This window comes from Lygodium microphyllum, chromosome 30 (assembly GCF_053477565.2).
Source record: "Lygodium microphyllum isolate KBCC chromosome 30, Lygodium_microphyllum_v1.1.10, whole genome shotgun sequence".
In the NCBI taxonomy this organism is placed as follows: domain Eukaryota; kingdom Viridiplantae; phylum Streptophyta; class Polypodiopsida; order Schizaeales; family Lygodiaceae; genus Lygodium; species Lygodium microphyllum.
Window position 1 is genome coordinate 20109446 of NC_141164.1, and position 12811 is coordinate 20122256.

A 12811-nucleotide genomic window follows, 5' to 3' on the forward strand; every position below is an offset into this window, starting at 1 on the left:
ACATCTTGTTTGGTCATAGTCAGTGAATATGGATGTCAAGGTGGGCATAATACATCGATGTCATTGGGTAGTTACTCATGTTAAGGTGAAAGCACTTGGAGGATAATTATGGAAGATGTTGTTTTGTAACTTTAAGATATCTATTATGATTAGAAAGAGATGAATAAAGTTTAAAATTCCATACTTGTGGCTTCAAGCTTGAGTATGATGTGCTAAGACTTAAGTTGGTGACTAGCTCCTATGAGTTAAGATGATAAAAGCTCGTAATGAGCAAGAGCTAGTAATATTATGTGTGGAATACATGGAAACATAGATTCGTGGAAAAGCTCCCATCCCAAAGGTTTGGATGCTTTAGAAGAACGTCATTCCACATGTATTTCTATGTTGATCCCAACCTGGGAATTTTAATTCTACAAAACCACTACACACAATTTTCATCTTGCCTTGAAGAAAAGGCTCATAAAATTATAAACATTTGATAGGATCATCACTATACGTTTGCAAATAATTGACCGCCCTTGATAGCTTTCATGAGTTGTGACTTTGTTCTCGCACAAAAGAAACATGTTACATTTTTGCAAAGAAGCAATCACCCTTGATAGCTCTGATGAGTTGTGACTTTGTTCTCGCACAAAAGAAACATGCTCATGCATTGGTATGCAAAGGGTTGATTGTTGAAAGCTTTTAGTAAAACAACTTGATAAGAACCGTTATCTAGAAAAGTAGCTTTATAAACTCCAAATAGGGCATCTTATTTTTTAGACTCCTAGAATCCTAAAATTAAGACATGTAGGGAGTTATCTTCAACTTTGATGTAATTTGAATGTGATATTTCAACTTAATAGTTTTGTAATGGTTCTAGATAAATAACTTATTTTAAAGAATATACTACCTCTTCATTGGGCAAGGGTGCTTGGCTTATGACCTAAAATTTAGTCTAGCTCTATAGAGAGGAGCCCTTAGATCTTGGATATCGGATTCTCATATTACTAAAGTTTGTGTCACATGCTAACCTATGCTTATTATAGTTCTCTTCCTACACTTGAAAATTACAAAATATATGCAATCTCTTATGCAATAGTATTATTATTGGTTGTGAAAAGGGTAGATAGTTTTGAGACAGAACTAGCCTTGCATTCTACTTCTAGTATAGATCCTAAATTTCACCAATTTCCATTTTGCTCTTTTTTGTGAAATGTGTTAGCATTTATCAATAAGAAAAGGGCAATACTATATGCATGAGGCTTTTAATATTAGGAAGGTTAAAGCAAATCAAAACGCTTAAAGAGTCTCTGAACATGAGAAATGAAGAGGAGATGACCATGGTTTTAATAAACATCGAAGTAAGAAATCCACGTAATACTGGCTTGAAACCCATATGTATTTGAAAGCTTGTTGTTTGTTGTTTGGAGACATGCTACAACCTATCATGGTTCTGTGTTTGGAGAGGGGGGTTACAAGTGCTCACGGTTCTGGGTTAGCTATTCATACTTAGGCTTTCTTTTAGATGATGTTATGGTTAAGCCATTTTGAATGTCTTGGATTGGTGGGACCAAATTGCTAAAGTACATGGAATGAGGCATATGTGTGTGCGCGCACACACACACAGGGGTATATACATACATACATACATGCATGCATATCTTACACACACATATTATATACATAAGGCCACATTATCATGCATGAATGTGAGATCATGCACGCATTTAAATTGCCCATGTGTCCTTTTGTCTCCGAAGCCAAAGCGTGAAGAGTAGACATACAACGAACTAAATTTTAATAAACAAAACATAAGAGAGCAAATTCGTACGCACATTTACTCGATATTCAAAAGAAAAGCCTGGACTCTGGAGGTGTGTTATCTTCAGGATGGTTGGGGTACCACTTTCTACACGGATCGTACTCTAGTCTCTCTCCCTCGGATCCCATACAAGAGGACACAACAATCGCCCATGCCAAGGCCGAGATTTAGTACTATTAGGACTTTCCCTCGTGGCATCTTCATCATCACCATCCACGCAGCTTGCAAGCCTTTGTCTTTATCTCGATTCTTTTTTGGGAGATATCCGAAGGTGTAAATTGTAATTATATATAAGTCTTAAGACGTGGTCTGTGCGGGCCATGGTGTTCCTCCAAAGTCAATGCTCCCCCAACCCCCCACCTTTTCTTCAGGGCACGCTTGCATGCCTCAACCTTGAAGACCCGCGGCAACTTGGCTACCTTTACATCTCACCTCCTCTTTTCCTTTCAAAGAGCTCTAGGCTCTAGCCTGTCTCTTTGACATGCACTTTTTCCCTTTAAAATAATGCGAGTGTTCACTCTACCGATGAGCACAAGTACAAGTGGGGGATGCCACATGGCAAAATGCTATAAGCCAAAAAGCTTCTCACGAGTCACAACACACTTTCTTCTTTTCCTTCGAGCCAATCTTGTGAGGCTAGCAATGTTTATGGATAAGATTAAGGTAAGTACAAGTCGTGTAAACTTACAGGTTTTGCAAGTCTCAAGGCAAGATGCTTGTGAAACTCAATTCCTCCCTTTAAAGATTAAATGTGCCTCAACAAGTGGAATGTGCCAACGCTCTCAAAATGATACAAGTGGGTCACTATTTCAAATAGAAAGGAAATAGATTGGAAGCAAGCCAAGGTGAGTGTAAGTGTATATGCCAACTTGCGTTGCTGCAAACTTGAAGTAGGAAGGTAGATCCAGCTCAAGATAAGTGATAGATTGAAGTACATGATCAATTGAGGTAGATGTGTGTGACCATTCAAGCTAAGTAATAAAGCGCCAACTTGAGGTAGTGGGTGTACAAACTTGTGGTAGTCAAGGTGTAAGCTTCACTTGAGGGAAATGAGTTTAGTCAATTATATTCATAAAATCTCATGCCACTAAAGCATACTTCTATGCATGCGATGTAGCTTGTCTCCTTCTCCTCGTGTAGTAATGAAAAACCCTATTTCCATTGAAAACTAAGCATGCTCAAGATGAATACCAAAACTTTGCACTTCTTTGGTTCAAAAAACACTCATCACAAGAGTTTCATGCTGATTATTCCCAATGTCCTTTAGGTACATTTTCCCCAAACTTCAAGTTTCTTTTGTCCTTCTTGACCTTATTCCTCACTCTTAGAAAATCTACACAATGCAACAAAGGCTCCTACATAGTTTCAATAATGATATGGTGGTTCTATCTTGTGTGTGTATGTGTGTGTGTGTGTGTTTTTTTTTTTTGTCTAGAGAGGTTGTCATAGATGCCATGATTGTTTTGCCCACCTCTTGGATGATCTTGCTTCATCCCAAGCCTCTTGTCAAACTGAAAAAGAGGGGGAGATTGCTAGAGTTAATTGTTGAATTATTGATGGTGAAATCATGCTTTTTAGTTCAGGATCAGAGATGCCAAGGTTGGGGGTTTTTTGCATCGTTATTTTTTCCATAAAAAGGGGGAGGGGAGATGGCGGCCAAGGATTGTTGTCATCTTCCTCTCTTCCTTCTATTTCTTAAGCTTTTTAAGCTTTAAGGCTTAAAGCTTTATGATTAATCTCTACCTACCAAGTTTTAAATGTGTGTAGTCAAATTCGACTTATGGCTCCTAACTCTCGTTTGCGCGGTCACTTTTGTGACGGGTGGCTATAGTATTTGTTAATATGAGAGAATGTTGGGTTATGACCCTTGGGTCTTTGTGCTCAAGATCTTCTCTATTTTTAATGATTTTAGAGTTCTTCAAGTCCATTCTGTGAGAAGTCGGGAAGATTTTAAATTAAAGTCGGGATATCACATGACTTTTTTTTTTCAATTATCAAGCTAATGAACCCTATTTAGTGAGATCCAAGGACTCCATAATGATATTTTTCTTTATTTATATGGGTAAGTCATGCATTTTTTTGTACTAGGAGAAACACAAGTTCTTTCACAAACATGGTCCACTTAAGATATGACCCTCTTAGTTTTTTTATTTTCCAACTCCTCACACAAAAGCTTTGGAATCTCTTGTGGTTGGTTTCTTAGTGACTCAAACACCCATGAACCCTCTTGCTACACGAAATATGCCTTTTAACCCAAACTCGAAGCATTGGGAGAACATCAATGTGAAGTGCTAGGAGAATCTACGCGTGGAGCACCTATTGTGAATTTTAAGATCTATCTTGCTAAAGACACTAACACTTGAAGCTTATCTAAGAGATCATCTACGCAAGGAATAGGATATGGATTCTTAACATTGAATTTATTTAGAGTCATATAGTCAATATACATGGGATATGGTTGTTTCTTCTTATTTACAAGCAAAATAGGAACTCTAAGAGTGAACTAGTAATCTTTGTGAATCCTTCGATTATTTAATTCTTTGCTTGTTTCTAAATCTATTTTATTCCTTCTTGATGTTAAACCATATTTCATTGTTGTCGTAAAAAGCATGGAGTCTATTATATGCAAATATTCCCTTTTAACCATAAGAAACAATATGTTTTGAAACTCTCTCTCTTTTGCAACATGTAAGGCCTTGAAGGACCTACTCGCTTCAACAAAAGCATGGATATTGCTTTATTGATGTTCTTACTTAATGAATAATTCAGCAACTGGCTTTCACCTTATAACTAAATCCTTCAATCACCAATAACTCGTTCAAGGCACCCTAACTACTCTTAAAGGAAATGTGAAGACAATAGTTGCTTGCAATGAAATGAAAACCACCCTAAATTGGGTTTTGGTTTCTCTCTTCATGTGAATAGCCTCAAAGTAATTGCATATCCCATGCTCTGTGACAATGCTAGAAATAGAGCAATCCACAATGTATGACCCACCCATATACCCATGAAAAGTGCAAGCATTTCTTATCCCTCATGACCAACTTTGACTATATAATCAAAGTACTTAAAAATGTTCAAGTTATTTTTTTTTTTTGGTTCAAAGATTTTAAAGTTTTTAACATTAATGTGCTTGACATTGAAACCATGGTTTTGTCATGGGTAGAGTAAAATATTTGACACCATGATCAAAGGGTAGAGGCATGGGGAGCACAATCATACTAAGTAATGAGAAGTTGTAACAACTTGATTGACACTAAACCACAATTTTCGGAGAGCCAAAGTAGGATATATTGGGCACTATGGTCGAAGGATACAATCATGGTAAACATCACCAAACTAATAAGTCAATACTATGGTCAAAGGATACAATCATAGTAAACATCATCATGGTAAATTATCATCAAAGGATACAATCATAGTAAACATCATCATAGTAAATTAACAATCACTATGGTCAGAAGATACGATCATGGTAAACATCATCTTATTAATAAGTAAGGAGAAAATTTCAAAGAAAGAAAAAAAGGAACAAGGGCACACGGTTTGCCTGCGCAAATTGGAAGGGAAAACGACGACGCAAGAAAGAAAGATAACCACAAACTAAGGTTAGGCCATCAATGAATTAAAGATGCTCCGTTCAATTTAAAAATAGTATGTTAGATCCATAACTTGTCAGAAGTTAATCAGTCCAATTTAATAATATGTTAGGTCATCAGTTAACTAAAACGAATAATATACGTTAGATCATCAAGTACAATTTAATCGGTTCAATTTAATAATATGATAGATGATAGAAGCCCATCTGCTAATGTTGGGATAAGCATCATGCGCCTCCCATTCTTTCACATTCAGCATGACCTTCTTCTTTTTCTCATTTATAGTTGCACTGTTGATGATTAGTCTGATATTTGGGCATGGCTGCCGCCCCAGCAGCCTGCCTCAATGCTAAAGTCAATATTCTCCTCCTCCGGGCATGATCTCATCATCGCACACCATGCCAGTACAGAGAGAGAAATATACGCCGGCGCTCTAGTTGCAGATTGCGTATTTTAATCAGAGGACAGAGAGAGAGAGAGAGTCATGGCGATTGGCACGGAACATCACGAGCTCCATTAATTTTCTCTTTCTTCTCCGCCCCTCCTCCCCCCTTGTCGTCCCCTTCAATCGTATATAATCGTCACCATCATCATCATCGTTAATATCCCTTGATTGCATCGACTCTCAGCCAGCTAGTCTCTCTCACACGGCCAACATTCCTGGCCATTTCTTTAAAGAGGTTGATCTCCGCAGAGACTTGATTCTCGCAGAAATGCTTTGCCATTGATAGACTGCCCCGGGCCTTTCTCTCTTGATCAGAGCACATTGCGATTATTTTTGCGAGGGAAGCTGCCTTCTTTCTTGATCAGAGCATCTTGCGATCATTGTTGCTGCAAGAGAAGCCTTCTTTCATCATCAGAACAATATACGACTGTTGCAACAGGTAGCACTGGTTCTCGAAGCTTCTGCAATGTTCTGCTTGCTTGTGTTAAAGTAACTCTTTATCAGAAGCATTCGTGGTATGTCTTCCTTCTCTGATTACACACACAGAATCTCTCTCTCTCTCTCTCTCTGATCTCTCTCTGTGCGCTTCTGAAATCTTGTGCCTGCTTGTGTTTATAGAAGCATTCGTCATTCCATGTCTTCCGTGTCTGATCACACTGCGCGCACACGCACACACGCACATGTGACATCTCTCTCTCTCTCTCTCTCTCTCTCTCTCTCTCTCTCTCACACACACACACACACACACACACACACTCTCTCTCTCTCTCTCTCTCTCTCTCTCGATTAGTTTCTAGAATCTAGTCCTGTCACTAATCCTCGATCAGCAGCCTTCGTTTTCAGTCACGTGCAGCCAAAGTTCTCTTCATAACTGAAACCGCGTCCCTCTCTCTTTTTGCAATAGATCATCATATATTTCATCAATAGTGCCGGATTATGATTCTTTCTTCTTCTTCATCTTCTTCGAGTCTTCTGCATTGCTTTTCTTGCAAGATATAATCAACGGGCCCGGGGCTTTGCATTCTGAGTTGTCACATGATCTTATTGCTGCACGGCATTTACTAAATCATCTGTACGCGCTTTGACAACATGAGAATTTGATCTTCGATTGGCAGGCCATTTCGGAGCAACATCCTGTACGCTTTATCCCAAATTCAGTCGCAGTTCGATTGTTCCTTTTCCGGAATTACACAAATCCGTGGTCGAGATCTGCAAATCTTTTCTGACTCGTTTCCAGATCATTATTTTGCTTCAATATTTACCTCGCGGCCAGCTACTGCCATCTCCACGAGCTTAAAGGCCCTAACTCCAGAAATCTGTTAGGGCTGGTCAAATTATGTTCATTGGCGTGCCTGTCTTCTTATCCGCAGAGAGAACAGGCCAAGGCACTACGTCTTCAGCAGAATCAATCGTCTCAAACCTCACGAGTGTCCTCCTCCTCGACTCATCATCGTCGACGTTTTGTGCGATTTCGATTACTAGCTTTGTGCAGGAGCTTGATCTAATCTCCTCATAAACCAATCCGTCGATTAGCTGCTGCTTGCTAAAATATACATTCCCTCTACAAGACATGATGGCGAATCTGTTATGTGCTTGTTTGCGGCCCAATTTCCTGAGCTCAACCTCTGAGTTTGCGGTGGATAATCAAGACTCGCTTCTGTGGTACAAGGATCTCACAGAGTTTGCAACGGGAGACTTCTCCATTGCTGTTGTGCAAGCGAATGAGCTTTTGGAAGATCAGAGCCAAGTCAAGTCAGGGCCTTATGGGACTTTCATTGGTGTATATGATGGGCATGGAGGCCCAGAGGCCTCTCGTTTTATAACCAGCCGTCTGTTTCCAAAGATTGAAGGTAAGATATCAAATTGATCATTGTATTATCAATCTTTCGGCTTGAACTGCTCCAATAATACGCGTTTTAGTTTGTTGGTGTTACCTGTTTTCTTTCAATATTGCTCTTCAAATTCCTTTAAATATGCCCTTCCTGTAAGACATTGACAGATGGTATCGATGCATGCGATAGACCATTCAATACAGGAGAAATGACCCCTTTTGTCATAAGCTTTATATTTTCTTCGATTTCTCCTTCAGTTTGCAGAAATTCGTTTTCACAGATTAACGTATGTGCTAGCTGACGACCAGAATTTACCTGATCTCTTGAAGTCCTTATTATTTGGTCCCAGCTTACAAAGATACTTCAATTAGATTACACTGTTGTTCATTTTTATAAATGCTTAAATTTGGCCTTATTTAACCCCCCTAGTGTATACGATCTGATGAGCAGGCTTTGCACAAGAGTTTGGGGGCATGTCCACCAAAGTGCTGAAGAAAGCTTTCAGCGCAACAGAAGAGGAGTTCCTGGGCATTGTCGATAAGAATTGGCGGTCCAGACCACAGATTGCCTCAAGCGGATCATGCTGCCTTGTAGGGGTGTTGTATGGCAGCAGCATATACATAGCCAACCTTGGGGACTCTAGGGTTGTATTGGGGACTGTCAAACAAGGCAGAGTTGTAGCTGTGAGGCTTTCTGAAGAGCACAATGCATGCAATGCTGAGGTGAGAGAGGAACTCAAAGCGCAGCATCCGGATGATTCCCACATAGTTGTGCAGAAACAAGGTGTTTGGCGAGTCAAAGGCATCATTCAGGTACCACACTCAGTTTTTGTCATGTAGTCGTTCTCAATGCTGTCTGTGCTAGCTGAAAGAAGGGGAAAGTAACCATAAAACTGTATGACACTAAAACGTTTTAAGCACAATTTACAAAACCTATAATCAGTTTATATTTCAAGTCTTATTGTATGAGGTTGATTAGGTGACTTGCGGGGCAGGCGGATCAAGATGACTGTAGGGAACTGCACTTGAGAAGTCCTTTGGATGATTGAGCATCCATATTTGTGTATTCATGTATCTTGTAGTTGAGCATCTATGAGTAGAGAAAAAGTGAATGATCTTACTCAACGAGATGATCCTGAATGGTGATTGTCTTCCTTTGAAAGATCAGAAATTATTGAAATAAGAGGCAAGCCATCATGATAAGCACTGTCTAATAAGACTTTAATCATGTACTAACATCATGATAAGCACTGTCTCATAAGACTTTAATCATGCAGTAACATCACTGTTTGATTGTACAACTTTACTTTACTTTTCCTGTTCCTTAAAAGAGGGTTTAGTTGATTAGTTGATAAGCAGTGTGTCATAAGACTTTGATCATGTAGTTACATCAATGTTTAATTGTACACTTTTCCTGTTCCTTAAAGAGGATTTAGTCGATACAAAAGTGTGGTAGGGGAAGCATTTTTCCTCTGGAACAGTTAGTTAGAATATTTGGTTGATACAAAGGTAGACTGATGCAAGCCTTCGTGGTCTTAACATTTACTGTTATTGGTTGATCATGAATGCAGGTGTCAAGGTCCATTGGCGATGTGTATCTGAAGAATCCTGAGGTTAATAGGGATCCATTGTTCTCCCATATCGGGCTGGCTGTGCCTTTGAAGAAGGCAGTATTATCTGCAGAACCTGACATTGAGCACCGCAGTCTCACTCCTGAGGACCGCTTCCTGATATTCGCCTCTGACGGCCTGTGGGAGCACATGACTGACCAAGAAGCTGTAGACATTGTGCAGAAAAGTCCAAGACGTGTAAGTCATTTGCTAAGTTGCTTTGTTGAGCTGGCATTTGTTCATCTGTGACCTATGGTGCCTACACAATCCATACATACACACAGTAATGCAAGGCATGCGTTATATGGCGTACATATTCACATGAAAAAGAATGTGAGTGCATACATAAACTCATCCATACCTTCACCGCACTTTGTGTTTATGTGTGTGTGTGCACAAAACACACCGATATAACATGCATTCATGCATGCATACATGTAACAAATAAAAGGAATACAAAAAGTTAGCACGGGTTTGAAGGACGATTTGTTCTTAATCTTAAATCCCTTGAACAGTTCAATCCAGGATTAAAAGTCAAAAACTGCAAAAGTTAATCATGATTATTCGGACTGCAACTTAAATTTTAAAAGTGAGCTCATTTATTCATTCATGCTTAGAGAAATATCATATCATAGATACTACGCGTATACGTGCATAGATTCGGAAGTACGATAAAAAGTACATGCATGCATAGAGACATATCATAGATACTGCGCGCATACGCACATAAAGTCAGAATACATGCATGCATACATGTACGAAAAAGAAACGCTATATGACAGATTTGTTCTTAATGTTAGAGAATGTCAAACAGCTTTAGATGTGCCCACGGCTTATTAATTGATTCATGATTCATGTTGATGGATGCATTGAAACTATTAGGGTATTGCGAGGAGGCTAGTGACGGCAGCACTGCAGGAAGCAGCCAGGAAGCGGGAGATGCGCTATTCGGACCTGCAGAAGCTGGAGCGTGGCACGAGGCGCTATTTCCACGACGACATCAGTGTTGTGGTTGTGTATCTGGATCAGCATAACCCATCTGCCGCTGCAAGGTCCAGCCCCAAGCCCAGGTCCCGCGTCGCCTCATCAGTCGACAGCACTGTGAACGCCCCTCTAGATATCTTCTCCTGTGATATCATTGACAATCTTTCACACTCTGTGTAATAACCCCACTCCAATTTAGGGACTATCTTCGGTTCTTTCTGCACATAAGATAGTTACAGACCCACCTTCCAATTCCAATGCTAATCTCATTCACCCACAGAGTTTTATCGTGAAGACTAGAGGCTAGCCGCATTACACCCCCTAGATATATGCTCGATCGCTGCATGGGTCCCCTTAACTCAATATCCCATTTATAATTTGAGGATGTTGGATGGGCTCATCTCTGATCATGACTCTTCTTTTTCTGTAAGATAGTCATACTCTTGGTTGGGGGTGCAGGTTCCTCTCTCTCTCTCATAATGTAAATATTAACCAACCTGAGAAATCTTGCAAGAACAAGATGCATTTTTCTCTTCCACTGTTTCAAGTACTTCTTGCATGAAAAGAAAATAAATCTTGGAGAGACGCTTTATAAAGTTGCTTTTTAGACAAGCTGCAATGCCTTTCTAAACAAGCCAATGGTTCAAGGGCGTTCTTTGGTGTATCGATATGTCTACTCATTTTCACTTATTCGTATGTCCATACTCATACACTTCTTATCTTGAATGATGCATGCAACATATTTAATTGACTTATTGAGAGCTATCGATAGGCTTGAATGACATTAGGATTCCATTTCACTATCGTTATCTTTGGTATAAAATGGTAAGGTCCTTGCATTTTCCCTTATCTTAAGTTATATAATGATACTTGGTTTGTTGCATATTAAAAGTAAAATGGTCATGCTCATTGTGTTTTAGACATCAAAACATTGTATTAGTTTAAATTTCACTTTACATACTAAGAGGGAAGGAGATAAGTTTAGCAAGAGATAGAGCCTAGTCAATTCCTCCTTTTTTATTTTTAAAAACTGGTGAGACATAAGAGACTTCAGAGCCACCTTTGAGGTCACTTTTGGCCATGTAACCTCCTCAATTGACTCCCAAACATTGCTTTAATCCTATCTGATCTCCAAATTGCCTCTAAGTCAATCACTCTATTGGTGTGAAAAGCAAGTGATTTGAATCTCCCTAAAGGTTTACCCTCCCCAAAAACACAAGATAGCAATTCATGACCACTTTGGACACCAAACTCAATGTGTGGAAGAATGCTCCTTCAAGCTTGGAAAGCTTTGCATCCATCCCAAAACGTATGACTTAATGACTTCTCTTCCTTGCAAATAGGCTTGCCATTTGATGTCCCTCTTTCTCCAATTTTACTTAGTGTAATGATGCTCCTATGATTATGCATTAGGTGAAGTTTCTATCTTGAAATGAAAGTTTAGATATTCTTAAGGATCAACTCTTGTCCTCAAACTTTTACTAGCCCCTACACCTTCTTTGCCCTCTTGGTTTCCACTTTCTTTACACGCAACTTCTTCAATGTAGAAGTCTTAACACCTTTCATTATACTTTTCCCTTCTAGCCTTAAATAGGGACCTCTAATGTCCCTATTCCAATATGCTACCATTAGTCACATTGATTAACTTGTTGGGCACAAAATTCCATGTAGCAGGTTGAGAGACCTTGGTTGATCCTATTTCATGGTCCCCCAATTTGAGTTCATAACCATCCGTTGGTCATCCAACCAATGCAAAATTTTTCTAGTTTCTTTCCTATCCATAGTGTCACCTCTTTTGCCTAGTGCTAAAGCTAGAGGGGGCCTCAAATCCCATGACCAAAACACATTTGCAAGCCTATTAATCCCATGGTTGAGTGATTCACCCCTCTACTTTAAGAGTTTCCTCCATGTTGATGATAGATCATAAACCAGACCTTTAGCTTTCACTCCAAACACAAGTTGAGAGACATGTAGGATTTTAAGTGTCACATGTAGTGACCATGCTATGTACTTCTAGTTGCTAACTTTCCTTCTTAGCTTATCCAAAATCCAGTTAGAAGTAGTTGCTTCAATCTCCCCTACACCAACTAGTATCCAAGGTATTTATAAACTCGCCCCTTATTTACCACCCTCCCAAGCCAAACCAGCTCCATGACAGAGTCTTTGGTCATCTTGATGAGAAGTTTTTTGCAAATTGATTGCTCCATGTTGTGATTTTTGTTGTGTATGGAGAGTAAGTTTTCTAGCCCCATGCATTTGAGTTGTACAGGCCATTGGGCATGAAAAAGGTTTGGAAAACCATTGCAAAAAAGAGGGCCTTAGTTAAAGCTATAGTAGTGAAAAAACAAGAGGAGAGTAGAAGAAGGCTTAGGTCCTATACCTATGCTAATTTTTGCTCATGGTCAAGAGTGGGTTGAAGCACAAAGTAGGGTGGTGTGGGATATTTAGACCACAGAAGAGGGAGGCACAATGAATCCAAATGGAACGAATTGGATCCCAAATTTCAGATCACAAGTTGTCAATACATGGAAAGCAGGG

The 12811-nt window shown here is 39.5% G+C and overlaps 1 protein-coding gene across 1 annotated transcript; it reads left to right on the plus strand.

The window, feature by feature from the left end:
- The first annotated feature begins 5647 nt into the window (after positions 1-5647).
- Positions 5648-10891, plus strand: LOC148009607 (putative protein phosphatase 2C 46). The gene is made up of 5 exons (XM_087672441.1): positions 5648-6287; positions 6964-7698; positions 8131-8492; positions 9251-9487; positions 10172-10891. Exons 2-5 carry the CDS (start codon positions 7419-7421, stop codon positions 10451-10453), a joined length of 1161 nt encoding a protein of 386 aa, XP_087528567.1. The 5' UTR covers positions 5648-6287; positions 6964-7418; the 3' UTR covers positions 10454-10891.
- Positions 10892-12811: the final 1920 nt, after the last annotated feature.

Excerpts from the sequence above, each read along its gene's own strand:
- LOC148009607 (XM_087672441.1), top strand. The coding sequence starts at position 7,419 with ATGATGGCGAATCTGTTATGTGCTTGTTTGCGGCCCAATTTCCTGAGC. Across the intron at positions 7,699-8,130 it reads TCTGTTTCCAAAGATTGAAG|GCTTTGCACAAGAGTTTGGG; the intron begins GTAAGATATCAA and ends TCTGATGAGCAG. Across the intron at positions 8,493-9,250 it reads GAGTCAAAGGCATCATTCAG|GTGTCAAGGTCCATTGGCGA; the intron begins GTACCACACTCA and ends TCATGAATGCAG.